The sequence below is a fragment of the Bufo bufo genome, chromosome 2, assembly GCF_905171765.1.
Source record: "Bufo bufo chromosome 2, aBufBuf1.1, whole genome shotgun sequence".
NCBI lineage: Eukaryota > Metazoa > Chordata > Amphibia > Anura > Bufonidae > Bufo > Bufo bufo.
Window position 1 is genome coordinate 728,285,836 of NC_053390.1, and position 15,517 is coordinate 728,301,352.

General features: G+C 40.1%; 1 protein-coding gene across 1 annotated transcript in view; it reads right to left on the reverse strand.

Annotated features, from left to right (window-relative positions):
• Positions 1-216: 216 nt before the first annotated feature.
• The window catches only part of LOC120991022, an 89,557-nt gene continuing 74,256 nt past the window's right edge, over positions 217-15,517 (reverse strand). The window contains exons 10-11 of the mRNA XM_040419911.1: positions 11,107-11,199; positions 217-466 (exon numbers count right to left, since the gene is read on the reverse strand). Of these exons, the coding sequence (XP_040275845.1) occupies positions 425-466; positions 11,107-11,199 (135 nt within the window). The 3' untranslated portion in view covers positions 217-424. The remainder of the gene's footprint in view (positions 467-11,106; positions 11,200-15,517) is intronic.

Genomic DNA, 15,517 nt, shown 5'->3' on the forward strand with positions numbered 1-15,517 from the left:
TAACTCCATCTCTCCAGGCTGGCACTTACTGTGGGTTACTCCCAACTGGCAATTAAAGGCAGAGATGTGACAACTGCTATCAATTTTCATGACATTGATTTTAGTTTGAAATCACAGTTTACATCCAAAGCATACATTCATTCTGAAGAGGCAACTGTTAGTGATTCTCCCAGTCATTGTAGTGATCATGAGTGCAAATCATATATTGTCCTCAGCCGATGATATGTATCTGCTGTGGATGTATCCGATGATATGTATCTGCTGTTCCACTATTGGATATTTTTAACATTTTCCATTTCCATATCAGCAAGTCGTTTCTTGATGTGTTTTGTTACAAAATTGTGTGTGGACATATTTACAAAAATCGCACTATTATGCAAATTTACAGAAAATATAATGACAAAAATGACAGGCTAATACATAGTTAGTAATTTAAAGGATCGGTGCTCCTTAAGTATTCTTGAACCTAAAACACAAAAGAAAGATATAAATAATTAAAACATTTTAGTAAAACAAATTCCCATGATGGTAAAGCAACAGTTCAATAAACAAGTGAAAAGGCAATATACTAACTCATTTATTAAAGGGGTTGCGCCACTAATATAAAAGTATCCCGTCCTACAGCTATTGCTATCACTTTCCCCAAATGCCTCATTTTAGGCTACCATTGCACACTGTGGCAAATCAGTTTTGATTTTAAGTTGCTGTTAGTTACGCAGTGGAGCCTTGTAATACAGGATGCACATGCTTACGGCGCTTCTTTCCCTTCCCTTTTATGCTTACGGCGCTTCTTTCCCTTCCCTTTAATAACCTCTCCTCTATGTGCAGTGTCAGTTATAGATGGAAGGACGGATAGTAGATAGATAGATAGACATAAAGATCACTTTTTTCTGTAACAAATAATAGACATTAGCATATTGGGGGACATTTATCAATAATGGCGTAATTTGTGTAAAAATAAATACTAACATTATAAAATAAAAGCGGTGATTTGTTTCACCTCATATATCAAAAGGCGCATACCACTTTTAAAATATAAAACCCAATTTATATTATAGGGGATGCTCACTGGCTTCACTGGAGCTCGGCCCGCTGCCCACCCTGCAGTAATTTCTAATCACAAAAATAACAAATTGACTGGCTCACGGTAATGTGCCTCAACAGACAACAGTTACACCAATATATAGAAATTTTCAACCTTTACTAACATACAAAAAGTAAATACAAATCAAATCATGCACATTAATTGTTGAACTGTCCCTTTAAATGCGGAGCTCACGCAAGAATTGTTAAAAACATTTTTAAAAAACTTCAGTTTTGTTATAATTCGTTCTTTCTGGGCATGTGATCTATCATATCAAGTGATAGACTATTTTAGTGATTTTTTCTTATCACTTGTGTTGTGATTAATGTACTCTTTGTTGAATAATTGAATTGTGTCCATTTAGAGTATGGTGTTTTATTGCACGTCTCGTTGGTTTGTTCAGTACTGTCCAGTTAAGATATTGATTAACAGTACGTGCATATATACACTCTACTCCAAGTGTCCAGTTTGATTTGTTACACGCTACCGCGTGTTACTCACAGTTGCCATTGGTCTATATGTCCTCCTGTTCAGTCGCAGCTGATGTCACCGCTGCCGCTGTTACACGCTATGTGTGTTACTCACGCGATCTCTGCCGGCATATGCCTCCGCTCTGATTGTCAGCTCAACCTCTCCCCAGAGAGTATGTCTCACGCGTGCGCAGCTAGATTGTCAGGACGCCAACTTCTTATAAAAACTCTGGTCTTTGTCTATCGCTATGAATCGATGTTCACTGTGGTCTTTGTCTATCGCTATGAATCAATGTTTACACTGCCCGTTATTGCACCAGACGTGTTTCAAAACAATAAAGTTTCTTCCTCAGTGGTATAGCAAACAATGGTTTACCTTTGGGACATGACGTTCATTTATAGGTCTAGTTCTAGTATCATTCAATTCATGGACTGGATCATTATAGGAACGGTCTACTTCATAAGTGTAATTCACTTCATGGACCGGATCATTATAGATGCGGTCTACCTCATTAGTATGCATTCTCATGCGATTTTATGGGTTTCCCCCATTTTATCCAAAAACAATGTTGTTGGACATATGGACATATGCTCCTATTGTATGTGCACAACTTTAGTATGAATTTTTATCATCATAATATATATAAACTGAAATATAGAAATGAGAATAAAATAAAATATACCAATAAAAGAAATTAAAAATTTAAATGAATAACAGTACAAATGGCAGTGTTAACAAGCAGACAAATATATGGATGGGTAGTGAGTTGCTTGGGGTGAAGGGATGATGGGAGGGCTGCAGGGGATGTCGGCGCTCGAGTATATAATGCTGCGCCGACGTCTCGTGCCTGCCCTCCCCCCAGCCTACTCAAAGGAACCCAAAGATCTCCAACTTCGCATTGAGTCCCCTCGGCATCAAGGATCCAAATTCGTATATTTTCTTAGACATCTGAGCTATATGATCTCCTCCTCTCCAATTTTCTTCTACTGTCTCAATGGCCATAACCTTCATTCCCATTGGGTTACTGGCATGATGCTTCCTAAAATGGTTAGATAATGTGTGTTTATCACATCCCTTTTTTATATTATTTATATGCTCAGTGATTCTCATTTTCAGGGTCCTCTTTGTCCTCACTATGTACTGTTTTTGGCATGGATATTCTATCTAGTATATAACTGATTTACAGTTACATCAGCAGCTCCTTTATTCCCATTTATAGTCATTAACAGTAGACTTTATTATATTAATTCACCTCTGAAAATTGGTCTGCTTGCAATTCTGACAGCGACCACACCTAAAAAAAAAACATTTAAGGTCATCCAGTTGTTTTTTTGTGTCTTACTGTCATTTCTCACTGTTAGTGCTATTTTTAAAGATAGGCTTGGTGCCCTGGTATAAATTATTGGAGGTTGTATAGGGATCTCAGGTCCCAGTATTTTATCCTCTTTCAATAGGTGCCAATGTTTTTGAATTATTCTTGATACTTTCTTGTATTTTGTGTTAAATGGTAATATTATCTTGGATAGATCCTTGGTTTCTTGTTTTGTCCCTGTTTGTTTGGGAACAAAGAATGCCACCATTTATCAAAACTGCCTCATTTTAGGCTACCTGTGGCAAATCATTTTTGATTTTCAGTTGCTGTTAGTTACGCAGTGGAGCCTTGTAATACAGGATGCACACCACTCCTCTATGTGCAGGATGCACACCACTCCTCTATGTGCAGTGTCAGTTACGTGTCAGTTATAGATGGAAGGACGGATAGTAGATAGATAGATAGATAGATAGATAGATAGATAGATAGACATAAGGATCAATTTTGCTGTAACAAATAATAGACATTAGCATATTGGGGGACATTTATCAATAATGGCGTAATTTGTGCAAAAAAAAATTACTAACATTACAAAATAAAAGTGGTGATTTGTTTCACCTCATATATCAAAAGGCGCATACCACTTTTAAAATATGACTTTTTTAAATATAAACGTAAATATCCGCCTATATCTCTTGATTTCCGACATTTTAACGCCAATGGCACTAAAATGCAACTTTTTTAAACAGAAATGCGCCATTTCAGCCAACCCTGCCTGACCACACTTGCAACTTTTGAAACATATTTGCGACTTTTGAAGCTTATTTTCAACATTTCCAGTGCTAAATTGCGACTTTTGTCTCATACTTGGGACGTTTTTGTTGAATATCACTTTACTGACAAAACCCTGCTGTTTAACTCCTTTCTATTAGATAAAAATAAATGCATCCTGTTTTATTACTTACCTATCACTTGTTCACTCGACGAGTTTGTTTTCTTTTCATAAATGCAACTTTTTGACAAAAAGTCGCATCTTTCTACCATAATTGTGACTTTTTACACAAAAGACCACCACATAAGCTGGCTTAATTGTCCGAAACAATTTGAGCCATTTCTGCCAATAAGAGGATGATAAATGAGGCGTAATATGCGCCAATTTGATAGCCCCACCCAGTTAGACATTTCTAACTCATTTCTGGCATGATACATTCTTTATGGTGAAAAGTCTGGAGAAAACAGTTGATATATTTGGCGCAAATGAAAACGCCATTCTTTTTGGCGCATTTTACGCCATAATTCTGGTGCAACATGCTTAGTAAATGTTCCTCATTGAGTCTGTGTTACATGGTAACTATGTGTAACGGGCGCCGAAGGCGCACTCCGTCTCCCATCAGCCGCAGACCTGCTGCTTAGCTTCAGGAGCGAGGATCTGTGTTCAGCCTCGTTCCCAGGGCGGCTTTTGCTAGCTGGGAGGCTCCCTGCTCCTAGGTCTGTCTTGAGCGCCGAGCTGATCAATCGGTGCTCGGTCATGTGACGCTGGCCACGTCACATGACGCTCACTCCCCACTATAAATACAGGCAACCTGCTGGCTACAGGTTGCCTGTGATTTTGGTCGCTTAGGCTGTGTATTATTATTGTTATTTAGCTTACCTTTGGATTTGACCCTTGATCTGCTTCCTGACACCTCTTCTGCCTGCTCCCTGAACCTTGACGCTACCTCTCGGATTTTGACCTCGGCTTGCTTTTGGATTTTGTCTTTGCCTCTTCTCTTGTACTGACGTGACCTCCTGGACTGACCCCGGCTAGTTGACCCGCCTTGCCCTTCCATTTTTGGTTGTACCTTGCTTGTTTCATCTCTCTGTCCGCTCTAGTGCTACCTCTCATTGGCTGTCCGCTTCCCTGCTATCTCTATCTCTGCTTGCACTTACTCAGGTCAGGGACTGTCGCCCAGTAGTGCCCCGTCACCTAGGGCGGGTGGTGCAAGTAGGCAGGGACAGGGGACCGGGTGGCAGCTCAGGGGGTGCACCTCCGCTCTATCTTTATACCCGCGACTCTACCCCGTGACACTTTGGCTTGACACATGTCACACCACCAAAGATTGCAGTGTAGTTGTGCTTACATCACGCCTACATTGCTACTAATATAGGTGAATGAGGTCATGTTACGACCTGCGAGCTGCCACAACTGCAGGGAATTCACCAGGGTTGAATTTCTTGCACCTATGGTGTTGCGATCACAACAAACATTTGAAACATTTTAGTGGGAAAATTCCAGCCAAATATACTAACAATGAGGCATTCACATGACATGACTAAAATCTAGCCCAGAATCCCCCATTCTTTGTAATGCTGTGTGGATTACTTGCCAACAATCTCAATTTCACACTAACTGAATGCAGAAAGGAGCAGGTTTATGATAAATTGGTTTGACAGAAGGCTCATTTTTTTGTAGCTTTGGGGGCCTTTTCAGGTGGAATCAGACTGAGGAGTAAAATATGCCAAAAAATGAAAAAAGATAGCAACCTATCACGGCCTACTGGTCTATTTCTCCAACACACCAATTTTTATAAATTTCTCTAAAAATATGTATGATTGCAAGTAGCTCAGTAGTTAGTTTGCATGAATTGCCCTCAGCTTTTTTTTATGCCTATAGAGATGGATGAAGTGGTATCCTAGTGATATGCCCCCATTGTCTCAGGTGGGAATACCCATTTAAGTTGTACTCAGTAAAAACGCATTTTATTTATATTTTTCGATCACTTCCTTAGAAGGCAAGTCCCAATGCCTGCCCCCCGTCGGGTCCCCATCACCACTGAATGGGGACCCGATGGGGACGGGGAAGGAGCCCGTACCCTCTGCAAACCCCGTGTATGCCGCGGTCAGCACTGACCAGAGCGTACAAGGGGTTAATGCGCTGGCATCGGTGTATTCACCAATGCCGGCATATAGAGCAGGGGTTCAGCTGTCAGGAACAGCCAGTTCTTTGCTGCTACGCCCGCCCGCCTGATCAGAGTGCCGTACCTGTACAGTGCTGGGACACAATGGTGGTGGTATCCTACGGGTTAAAGGTTCCTCTCCCATTTACTTGAGTGGGAAAAACAGTTGTAATTACACTGCACCACCACTACAATCTAAACAAAGAGCAGGTAAACATTGAAGAGGATGCTTGTACAAGCACCATGGCCCCTTCAAACAGATGATTGGACAACTGAGGATAGGTTATGAATATCTGTAGCTCGGACAGTCCCTTAAATTTGTTTAGTGAAAAAAGAAACTGGTTCTAGTGTATGTGTTTGATAAGAAGATTAGATTATGTCCTAAAGTGCATATAATTATTATTATTGAGCCATGTCAATAAAGAGGGTAGTCCTCTTCTTGTAATTGTCTGTATTTTTGGCCCTATGAGACGCAGTTTGAGGGAAAATGTCAGTATGTCTTATGGGGCGAATACTAATAAGCACTTCCATTATGGAAGCACTCATTAGTACAGGAGGACTGGGGAGTGGTGAATGCAGTGCTCCCTGTGCATGCTCTGTACTCACTGCTTCCTGGTCTTCGCCTGCTGGTGCTGCATGCTGTACTGTGACCTGTGCACAACGTGAGGATGTCGGCACGCTCTGTGACCTCACACTGTGCGACGTTACAGAGTCACAGAACAGCGCGGCACAAAGAGCGCTGGATCTCAGGAGCAATGGTGGCGTCCAGAACAGGAGAGGTGAGTTGATTTATTTATTTTTTGTCTGATTTGAGACTGATTAACTTGGGGGCCTTATTAACATTGGGGGTCTGAGCTGAGATCTGATTGGGGATATTAACATTAAGGGTTTGATCTGATGTCTGATTGGGGGTCTTATTAATATTGGGGGTCTTATCTGAGATCTGATTAACATTTGAGTTCTAATTGGGGCACTGAGCTGAGATTTTATTAGCATTGGGGGTCTAATATGAAAAATAGATTTTTTCCCTCATTTTCCTCCTCTAAAACCTAGGTGGGTCTTATGGGCAGGTGCATCTTATAGGATAAAAAATACAGTACATTGCTTATGTTTCTCCCAAGATAAAATAAATATATGAAAGTAACAGAAACACATTAGTTCTAAATTAGATCTAAAAGGTAATTTTTTTTTTTTTAAATGTTCCATATTTAATAAAATGTACTTATTGGTCCACAGTTACCATAAATGATTAATGCACATGAGAGATGCTGTGACTGTACATTTTAATTATTGGTTTTAAAACAAAAACGGTAAAATCACAGTTGATTTCCATTTATAAACGCAGACATTTTGTTCTGTGTGAAAAATAAATGAGTAATTTATATGAAAACATAAACCACAGAACAATGAACCAGTAGCATTTGCTGTCTTTTAAATTTACAGATTTAATTACAGAGCATGTAAGTTGGTGCTAACAGCTCCGTCCCACTGCCGCTGCCATATATATATAATTTATTCAGTTCTTTTCTTGATCTGGCATGCCTCTTTGTAGAGGAGATACACTAAAATAATGGGATTTTTCTACTGTCTCTAATGCCACTGCTATAATCTGTATTTATAATGTAAAAAACGAATATGGGTTAATAAGCCCTTGGATTTCAGTTACCTATTGGCAAGGTATGTATCCGAAGCAATTATCGATACGATAGAGCGACAAACGAGTCATTTCCGGGTGTAGTGAACGATTCAACAATGACCAAACAATCAGACCAGCGAGAATTCGACCGACTGTCGCTACTCGCTTGCTTGTTCACAGCTTTTACACAGCACGATAATTGTGCGAAAGAACGAGAAATGGAACGATTATCGGATTGTGTAAAGGTACCTTAAGAGAGACCTTTGTGCTCACTTTCATGGCACCTTTCTTACTAAGGTGTGGTAGATGTGGCTTCTTGGTCCCTTTTAAATCAACCAGGAAAGTTAATTTACATTCTTGCATTTGTAGAGTTAGCAGCTACATGGAGATTGTGCAACTGCGTGAGCAGGGAACCAGCTATTAGTGACACATGGGATCCTGATAGAGAAGGTAGGTACAGTTTTTTTTTTTACCATCTCTGCCTTCTCTACTGCTGTATACACTGCACTCAATAATCACTATGAATATGGATCAGGAAGTGGCAATGCCACTTCCTGCAACGGTTCTAGCGGGTAGAAGCATGACTGAGTTACTGGGTCTTAGCAGACCTAGATCATCTCTGTGGTTAGGTACACTAGCCTTGATAAAACATGCAGGGCTGTTTTCCCACTGTACCTTGGAGTTAATATGTCAGCCACAGTTACAGGACAAATCAGCAATAAAAAACATAATGTTAAATGTCCTACAAAAGTCTTATATGACCTTATGAAGGCACAAAGTGTAAAAGACAAAATAAAAATATTCATTAAAAAAAAGAACACCACCACACACCACACTGCAGCCTCTGACCCTGCCCCCAGTGATTATAAAATATGTATCAAACCACCATTATGGAAAGGAGACATAAGTTAAAATTAAGTATTTAGTTGCACTTTTTATTTTAAAAAAAGTGAATAACAGACTTTTTAACTTTTTTACATTTACCTGGGTATAAAAACGCAAAAAAAACCCAGTAGAAATGGCAGAACAATAAATCCCCATATATCACGAAAAAAATGCCAAAAAATAATTTACATAACCTAACCGAAAAAAGTTATGGCTTTAAAAGATGCATGTACAGTAATAAAAAATAAAAATAAAAAAAAACACAGAAAATGCATCTAGTCATGAAGGGGGGCAAATGTTCCGGTCTTAAATTGGTTAAATTTTTGTACAGTTCGTAATTAAAAGCATACTAAGTGTCAGGGTAAGAATTGTTACATGTAGGATATATACAGGACTCCTAGGAGAGACAATGAGAGTCCTGACTGCCAACCTTCTTTGTAGATGAACCGATACAAGGAGAGTTGTCAATAATCTTGTGTAATCAGGGCTCTCATGGTCTCTCCTAGGAGTCCAGTCAGGAGTTACCCTGCTTTTTACTCAGAAATCCTGCACCAAATCATATCAACCTACATGAGCTCAGCTTATCTTCCTCTATCATACCCTGATCTCTAATAGGTGTTTTTTAGGTCTTCTGCCCTAAAAGGTTTGTATTAAAGACCACCACTCATTTATGAATATTCATGAGTTCAAAATAGATAGGTGATATTACTGCTAAGACTCAGACGGACTATGTTATACATTTTTGGACTACAACCTATCAATTTTCTAGTGTAACTGTAACCTATGCTACCCTCTACATTCACACCCCTGTTTCTAAGTCCCCTTCATAGCCAGTTTAGTTGAACCATTAGAAGCGTGAATTTTAGATCATTAGAAGAACAAGAAGGTGAAAGCATTCATAAACTACCACTTATAAATTGTTCAAGAGGAGCAGAGCTGCAAATGTTAAAGCTTCAAGACTAAGAGAGTCGACCATATAACGTTAGAGGCATGTGTTTTTTGCGCTGCTATTTAAAGAGGTCGTCCAGGATTGGAAAAAAAGGTTACTTTCAAAAACAGCCACGCCTATCCATGTGTTGAGTCTGCTTTTGGCCTCTTTCACATGGCCGTAGTGCTCCCGTGGCCGTATTGCTGGCGGCATGCGGCAGTTCCACAATACACGGGGCACCCACTTGAATGGGTCCGCAAATCCGGAGATGCGGTGTGGAACGGAAGCACAGAACGGAACCCCACGGAAGCACTACGGAGTGTTTCTGTGAAGTTCCGATCCGTGCTTCCGTTCCACAAAAAAATAGAACTTGCTCTATATTTTTACGGAACGGACGGATCACTGACCCATTCAAGTTGAATGGGTCTGGATCTGTCCAGCCGCCGCACGGACGTTGCACGTGCATTGGGGAGCGCAAATTGCAGTCCCTAATGCATGGAACGGAACACATACGTTCGTGTGAAAGAGGCCTTTGTAGTAAAAGGGGCAACACTGTACTACATCTGTAAACAGATGTGGTGCTGATTTTGGAAGAAAGCAACCATGTTATTCTAATCCAGAACAACCCCTTTAAGAAAACTTTACTCTCTGTAGCAAAAATTTTTTTTAAAGGAGCAATAATTTGTATAATTGCTCAATTTGCCAGAACTGTCACTGTTAGACTCTGTGTGGCAGTGCCCACAGCAAAATAATAGTCAGTAGCAAGGAGAGGTAAGTCTACCTGTGCATGGACAAACAGAGCTGACATCCAGGCATACATATCCAAAAGCATGTTTGTGTAAGCAGTAACATGTAGATTTTATACTTTTTATGATATATCTCTGAAAATGAAGCTTTCATTTTAACAGAAGGGCTGGAAGTAATTTTGAAAGCAATTAGAGGAATCAGATTTTGGCTGAATTTTGGAATCTGAGGTCAGAATTATGTGATCTGGTATAGGGTCTGAATAATAGGGTCTGGGGTTTACATTATGGGGTCTGGTCTATGGTCTGAATTCTGGGATCTGATCTGGGATCTGAATTTTAGGTTATGAGTATTGGGGTCTGGTCTAGAGTCTGGAATAAATTGCCAGGTCTAGTTTAGATTAAAGGGTTCATTCAGGATAAAAAAATTATAATTAAATTAAACATTAAGTCATTCAAGTTCAATGATATCTGAAATCATGGTTACGGATAATCCCCTCCCTCTATACAGTCTTTACTAAAAAAAAAAAGCTCTCATAGTAAGGACAGCTTACAGGAAATATTTTGGCAAATTCTTTCCCATAGCAAGTTATGCCCTGTCAAACCACACTCACTCCAATCAAAAGCTAGAAAAGCTATTCAAAATGTTGGTCCCTATGAAATAGCATTCAATTGCATACCATAGGGCTCAGAATTAGGGCCCCTCTACACAGGCCAAAGATCTGGCCAATTATCACCAATGAAAGTGCATACAAACACTTGTTCCCGATAATTCGTGTGCACATGTTCCAGCAATCACCTGAAAAAACTAGAAAACGCTTGTTTGTCGGGTGATCACATCTTTCACATAAGACACCATTAATCTTTGTGTGCAGCAAATCTCACTGTGTAGATAAGGATGTGCTGCCGACAAACAATAAAACTGTATGACCAGCTAAAGAGCTGGCAGTGATGGAGATTGAACTTCCTCATTCGACCCATGGTGTCCTTTAACTCAGGGGTAAGGAAAGGGACCACTGTCAACTGCATCTGTGAATTACTACTATGTCATAAAAATGTAAAGAGGAAAATAATAATAAAAAATGCCTTTTGATAAAGAAAACATTGTTACCTGTTCAGACTTAAAGTGAGATTCAAATTCTGAGCTCAACATTGCTCTCTTGAACACATCTGCAGCCACTTGCTTAGCCATGTCAAGTGTCACCTATAAATACATATGGCATTGGTCATTCTTTGTGGCTTTAGGAAGGTTGAAACACATTATGACATTAATCCATGGTTAGTAAATATATCCAGCTAAGGGTTCCTTCACATATCAGGAAAGGTTTATCAGATCTCTACGCCTTTATTTTGCTTCAAAAAGTCACAAAACCAATTTAGTTGTACAGGTTAGTTGTGTTTTATACTGCCCTTGTAATGAAAAAAAGAAAAATGATATGGACCAAAAAAAATGCAAATGAAGAAAAAGGCTACAAGAATAATGCACTGTTTGTTGACTTACAGCTACCATCTGGCCACTAGCTCTCTTTGCAACAAAGACTATTGGTGAACTCAGCCTAAGGCCTCATGCACACTCATGGGTCCGCATCCGAGACGCTTTTTTTTTGTGGCTCGGATGCGGAACCATTCACTTCAATGGGGACGCAAAGGATGCGGACAGCACTCTGTGTGCTATCAGCATCCGTTGCTCCATTCCGTGGCCCCCCCAAAAAAAAAAAAAACGAATATGTCCTATTCTTGTCTGTTTTTTGGATAAGAATAGGCATTTCTATAATGGGCCGCCCGTTCTGTGCCGCAAATTGTGGAACGCACACCTGCGTCATCCGTGTTATGCGGATACGCCATTTTCAGACTGCAAAACACGGCACGGTCATGTGCATGTAGCCTAATTCTGTTTTTAACCCCTTAAGGACCAGGCCAATTTCTGTTTTTGAATTTTCATTTTTGCCTCCTTGCCTTTCAAGACCCATAACTTTTTTACTTTTCTGTTCACACATCCTTATTTTTTTGCAGGACAAGTTGTATTTTTTAATGGAACCATTTAATTCACTATATCTTGTGTTAAAAAGAAAAACAGGAAAAAAAAATCTTTATTATGCGAAGCTTTAAAAAACAAATTTCTGCCATGATTTTTCTTTGTTTTTATGGGTTTCACTATACACTAAAAGTGGCATGACAAGCTCATTCTGCAGTTCAGTACAATTACAGTGATACCAAATTTATAAAGTTTTTATTTTATTTTACTACTTAAAAAAATAAAAACCTTTCACAAAAGTTTTTCCTTTGCATCGCTAAGTTTTTGTCTACAGACCTTTCTGAGAGCTTGTTTTTATGGCACAATTTTGGGGCACATAATTTTTGGGGAGGGGCAAGACGACCAAAATATTGTGAATCGATCTAATTGTTATATATATATATATATATATATATATTTGTGAGACAGTGACATGTCTCACACAGGTTAGAGGCAAGGAAGGGGTGGATAGTGCAGTCCACACCCCTATTCCACCACAGGTGAGACCAGCTGGAGGTACCGTACTCAGGCTGGCATAAAGCACCTCCCAGGGTGTCAGTAAGAGGGGGAGTGTGTTACCTGTGGACAGAGGCCTGGAGGCTCTGTGAGTGTGGTCTCAGCTGGGCAAGGCTAAGGGACCACGAGGCTGGGAGATAGCCTGGAGTTGGGGGACGAAGCGACGCCTGGGAGGGTTGCAGGGCCATAGTCAAACAGACTACTGAGCCCCAACCCCCCACAAGAGACACTGGAATGGAGACAGTGGGCGTACTGTGCTCTGTACAGCCAGGAGGCTGTAGGACATTGGCTGGGAAAGCCGCATGGGTTCATGTGTGTGTGAACGGTGACTTAGGTGAGTCAGGAATACTGTGTTTAGTTAGAGTCTGGACGGGCGAGTGTTTATTGTTTTGTTTGTTTTGCTTTTGCTGGTGTGCTACAATAAATGCACCATTTGGACCTTAAACCTGGTGTCCTGAAGCCGTATGTGTGAGGATGATCCCCTGAAAGAAAGCTACCCCTCACAATATATATAAAGAATCCAGGCAGCACAGTCATAGAAGTAGTATGTGGAGTGCCAGCAGTTCAGATGCCATCAAACATTCAAAGAAATGAAGAGAAAAATATCTGCGGCACATCCATAGATTGGTGAAAGAAGTGTGGTGTCCTTTATTTACCTATACAGAGATCTTTCAGTCCTCTTGCTGGGACTGTTCATGCTTGACAACAGTCCCAGCAAGAGGACTGAAATGTCACTGTATGGGTGAGTAAAGGACACCACACTTCTTTCACCAATTTATGGATATGCTTGCTTGAGATCTCAGATCAGACCCCCAATCTGACCTCAGATCAGACCCCAATGTAATTAAACCCCCATGTTAATCAGACCTCAGATAAGAGAAAAAAAATATCAAATTACCTCTCCTGCTCCGGATGCCGCCCCTGCTTTTCCTGCCGCATTGTGCTGCAACCCAACATTGCACAATGTCCTCACGCTGTATAAACGTCACAGCACAATGTGCGGCCAAGGAAGACCAAGAAGCGGTGAGTACAGAGCCAGCACAGGGGGCACTGCATTCACCGCTCCCTGGTCCTCCTGCACTAATGAGCTCTTCCATATAAAAGACATAAATGGTACAACTGTGTGCTATTAGTTTAGTTAGATTGTCTATAAAGTAGGAAATCAAAGTAATTTCAAAGGGTTCACTTACATTTTCTTTCAACTTTTAGGCTACTTTCACAACGGTAGGGCTCAGCAAAAACGCTTCCGTTACTGATAATACAACCATCTGCATCCGTTATGAATGGATCCGGTTGTATTATCTTTAACATTGGCAAGACGTTTTGCTCCGCATCCCATGAGAGAAAGAAAACTGCAGCTTTTTGGAGCATTCCATTCTGTTCAGTTACGTTTTGTCCCCATTGACAATGAATGGGGACAAAACTGAAGCGTTTTTCCCTGGTATTGCGATCCTATGACGGATCTCAATATCGGAAAACAGAAACGCTAGTGTGAAAGTAGCCTAAGTGTTGATTTAGGATAACCCCTTTCAGTTCAGAGATCTCCATTATTTCTAACAGCTACCAAATATAATTGCATTGTCTGCAAGAAAACAGGACACAAAAAAAGCACATATGCAAAATTCATGACGCAAACAGCAGACACTTAACAGCTACATACACCTTCACGGGAAAAAAAATTATGATTGCATTTTTGTCATTTTGGGCTAAAATTCATTTTTTCAATTGTTTTTTTAAAAATATTTAATTGTTTTGTCATTAAAGGGTTAAATGTTTTTCTAGCTGTGTGAATGGTACATTCCCTTTCACTTAGTGCTGGTCATCTAATAATCCTTATTTCTAAATTACTAAGAGGTCATAAATAGGGATGAGCAAATTCCATTTTTTGAAGTTCGGGTTTGGGACAGAATGCCTCTAAAGGCATTCTGTCCTTGAATTCCGTTATGGTCGTGGTAACAGAATCCATAACGTAATTCAACGTAAATCCAAACACGAACTTCAAAGTTCGCTTATCTCTAGTCATAAATACTTATTACTTATCAGTAAGATAAGAGCTGAGCTATAATGAGTGTTTATAACGTCAGAGATCAGAGGTAAGGAGCCCCTGCCTCACAGAGCAGAGAGAAAGTACAGATCCTGCTAGTAGATAAACTCAAAGCTGTGCAGGGAAACTGGCTCATCATTTTTAATGAAGACCAACTACAAAAATTATTTTAGCTCAAAAGGAGTACAATTAAATAATTTTAAAAAATTGCCACCAAAGGTGTACAGTCGTGGCCAAAAGTTTTGAGAAATACATAAATATTGGAAATTGGAAAAGTTGCTGCTTAAGTTTTTATAATAGCAATTTGCATATACTCCAGAATGTTATGAAGAGTGATCAGATGAATTGCATAGTCCTTCTTTGGCGTGAAAATTAACTTAATCCCAAAAAAAACTTTCTACTGCATTTCATTGCTGTCATTAAAGGACCGGCTGAGATTATTTCAGTAATCGTCTTGTTAACTCAGGTGAGAATGTTGACGAGAACAAGGCTGGAGATCATTATGTCAGGCTGATTGGGTTAAAATGGCAGACTTGACATGTTAAAAGGAGGGTGATGCTTGAAATCATTGTTCTTCCATTGTTAACCATGGTGACCTGCAAAGAAACGCGTGCAGCCATCATTGCGTTGCATAAAAATGGCTTCACAGGCAAGGATATTGTGGCTACTAAGATTGCACCTCAATCAACAATTTATAGGATCATCAAGAACTTCAAGGAAAGAGGTTCAATTCTTGTTAAGAAGGCTTCAGGGCATCCAAGAAAGTCCAGCAAGCGCCAGGATCGTCTCCTAAAGAGGATTCAGCTGAGGGATCGGAGTGCCACCAGTGCAGAGCTTGCTCAGGAATGGCAGCAAGCAGGTGTGAGCGCATCTGCACGCACAGTGAGGCAAAGACTTTTGGAAGATGGCCTGGTGTCAAGAAGGGCAGCAAAGAAGCCACTTCTCTCC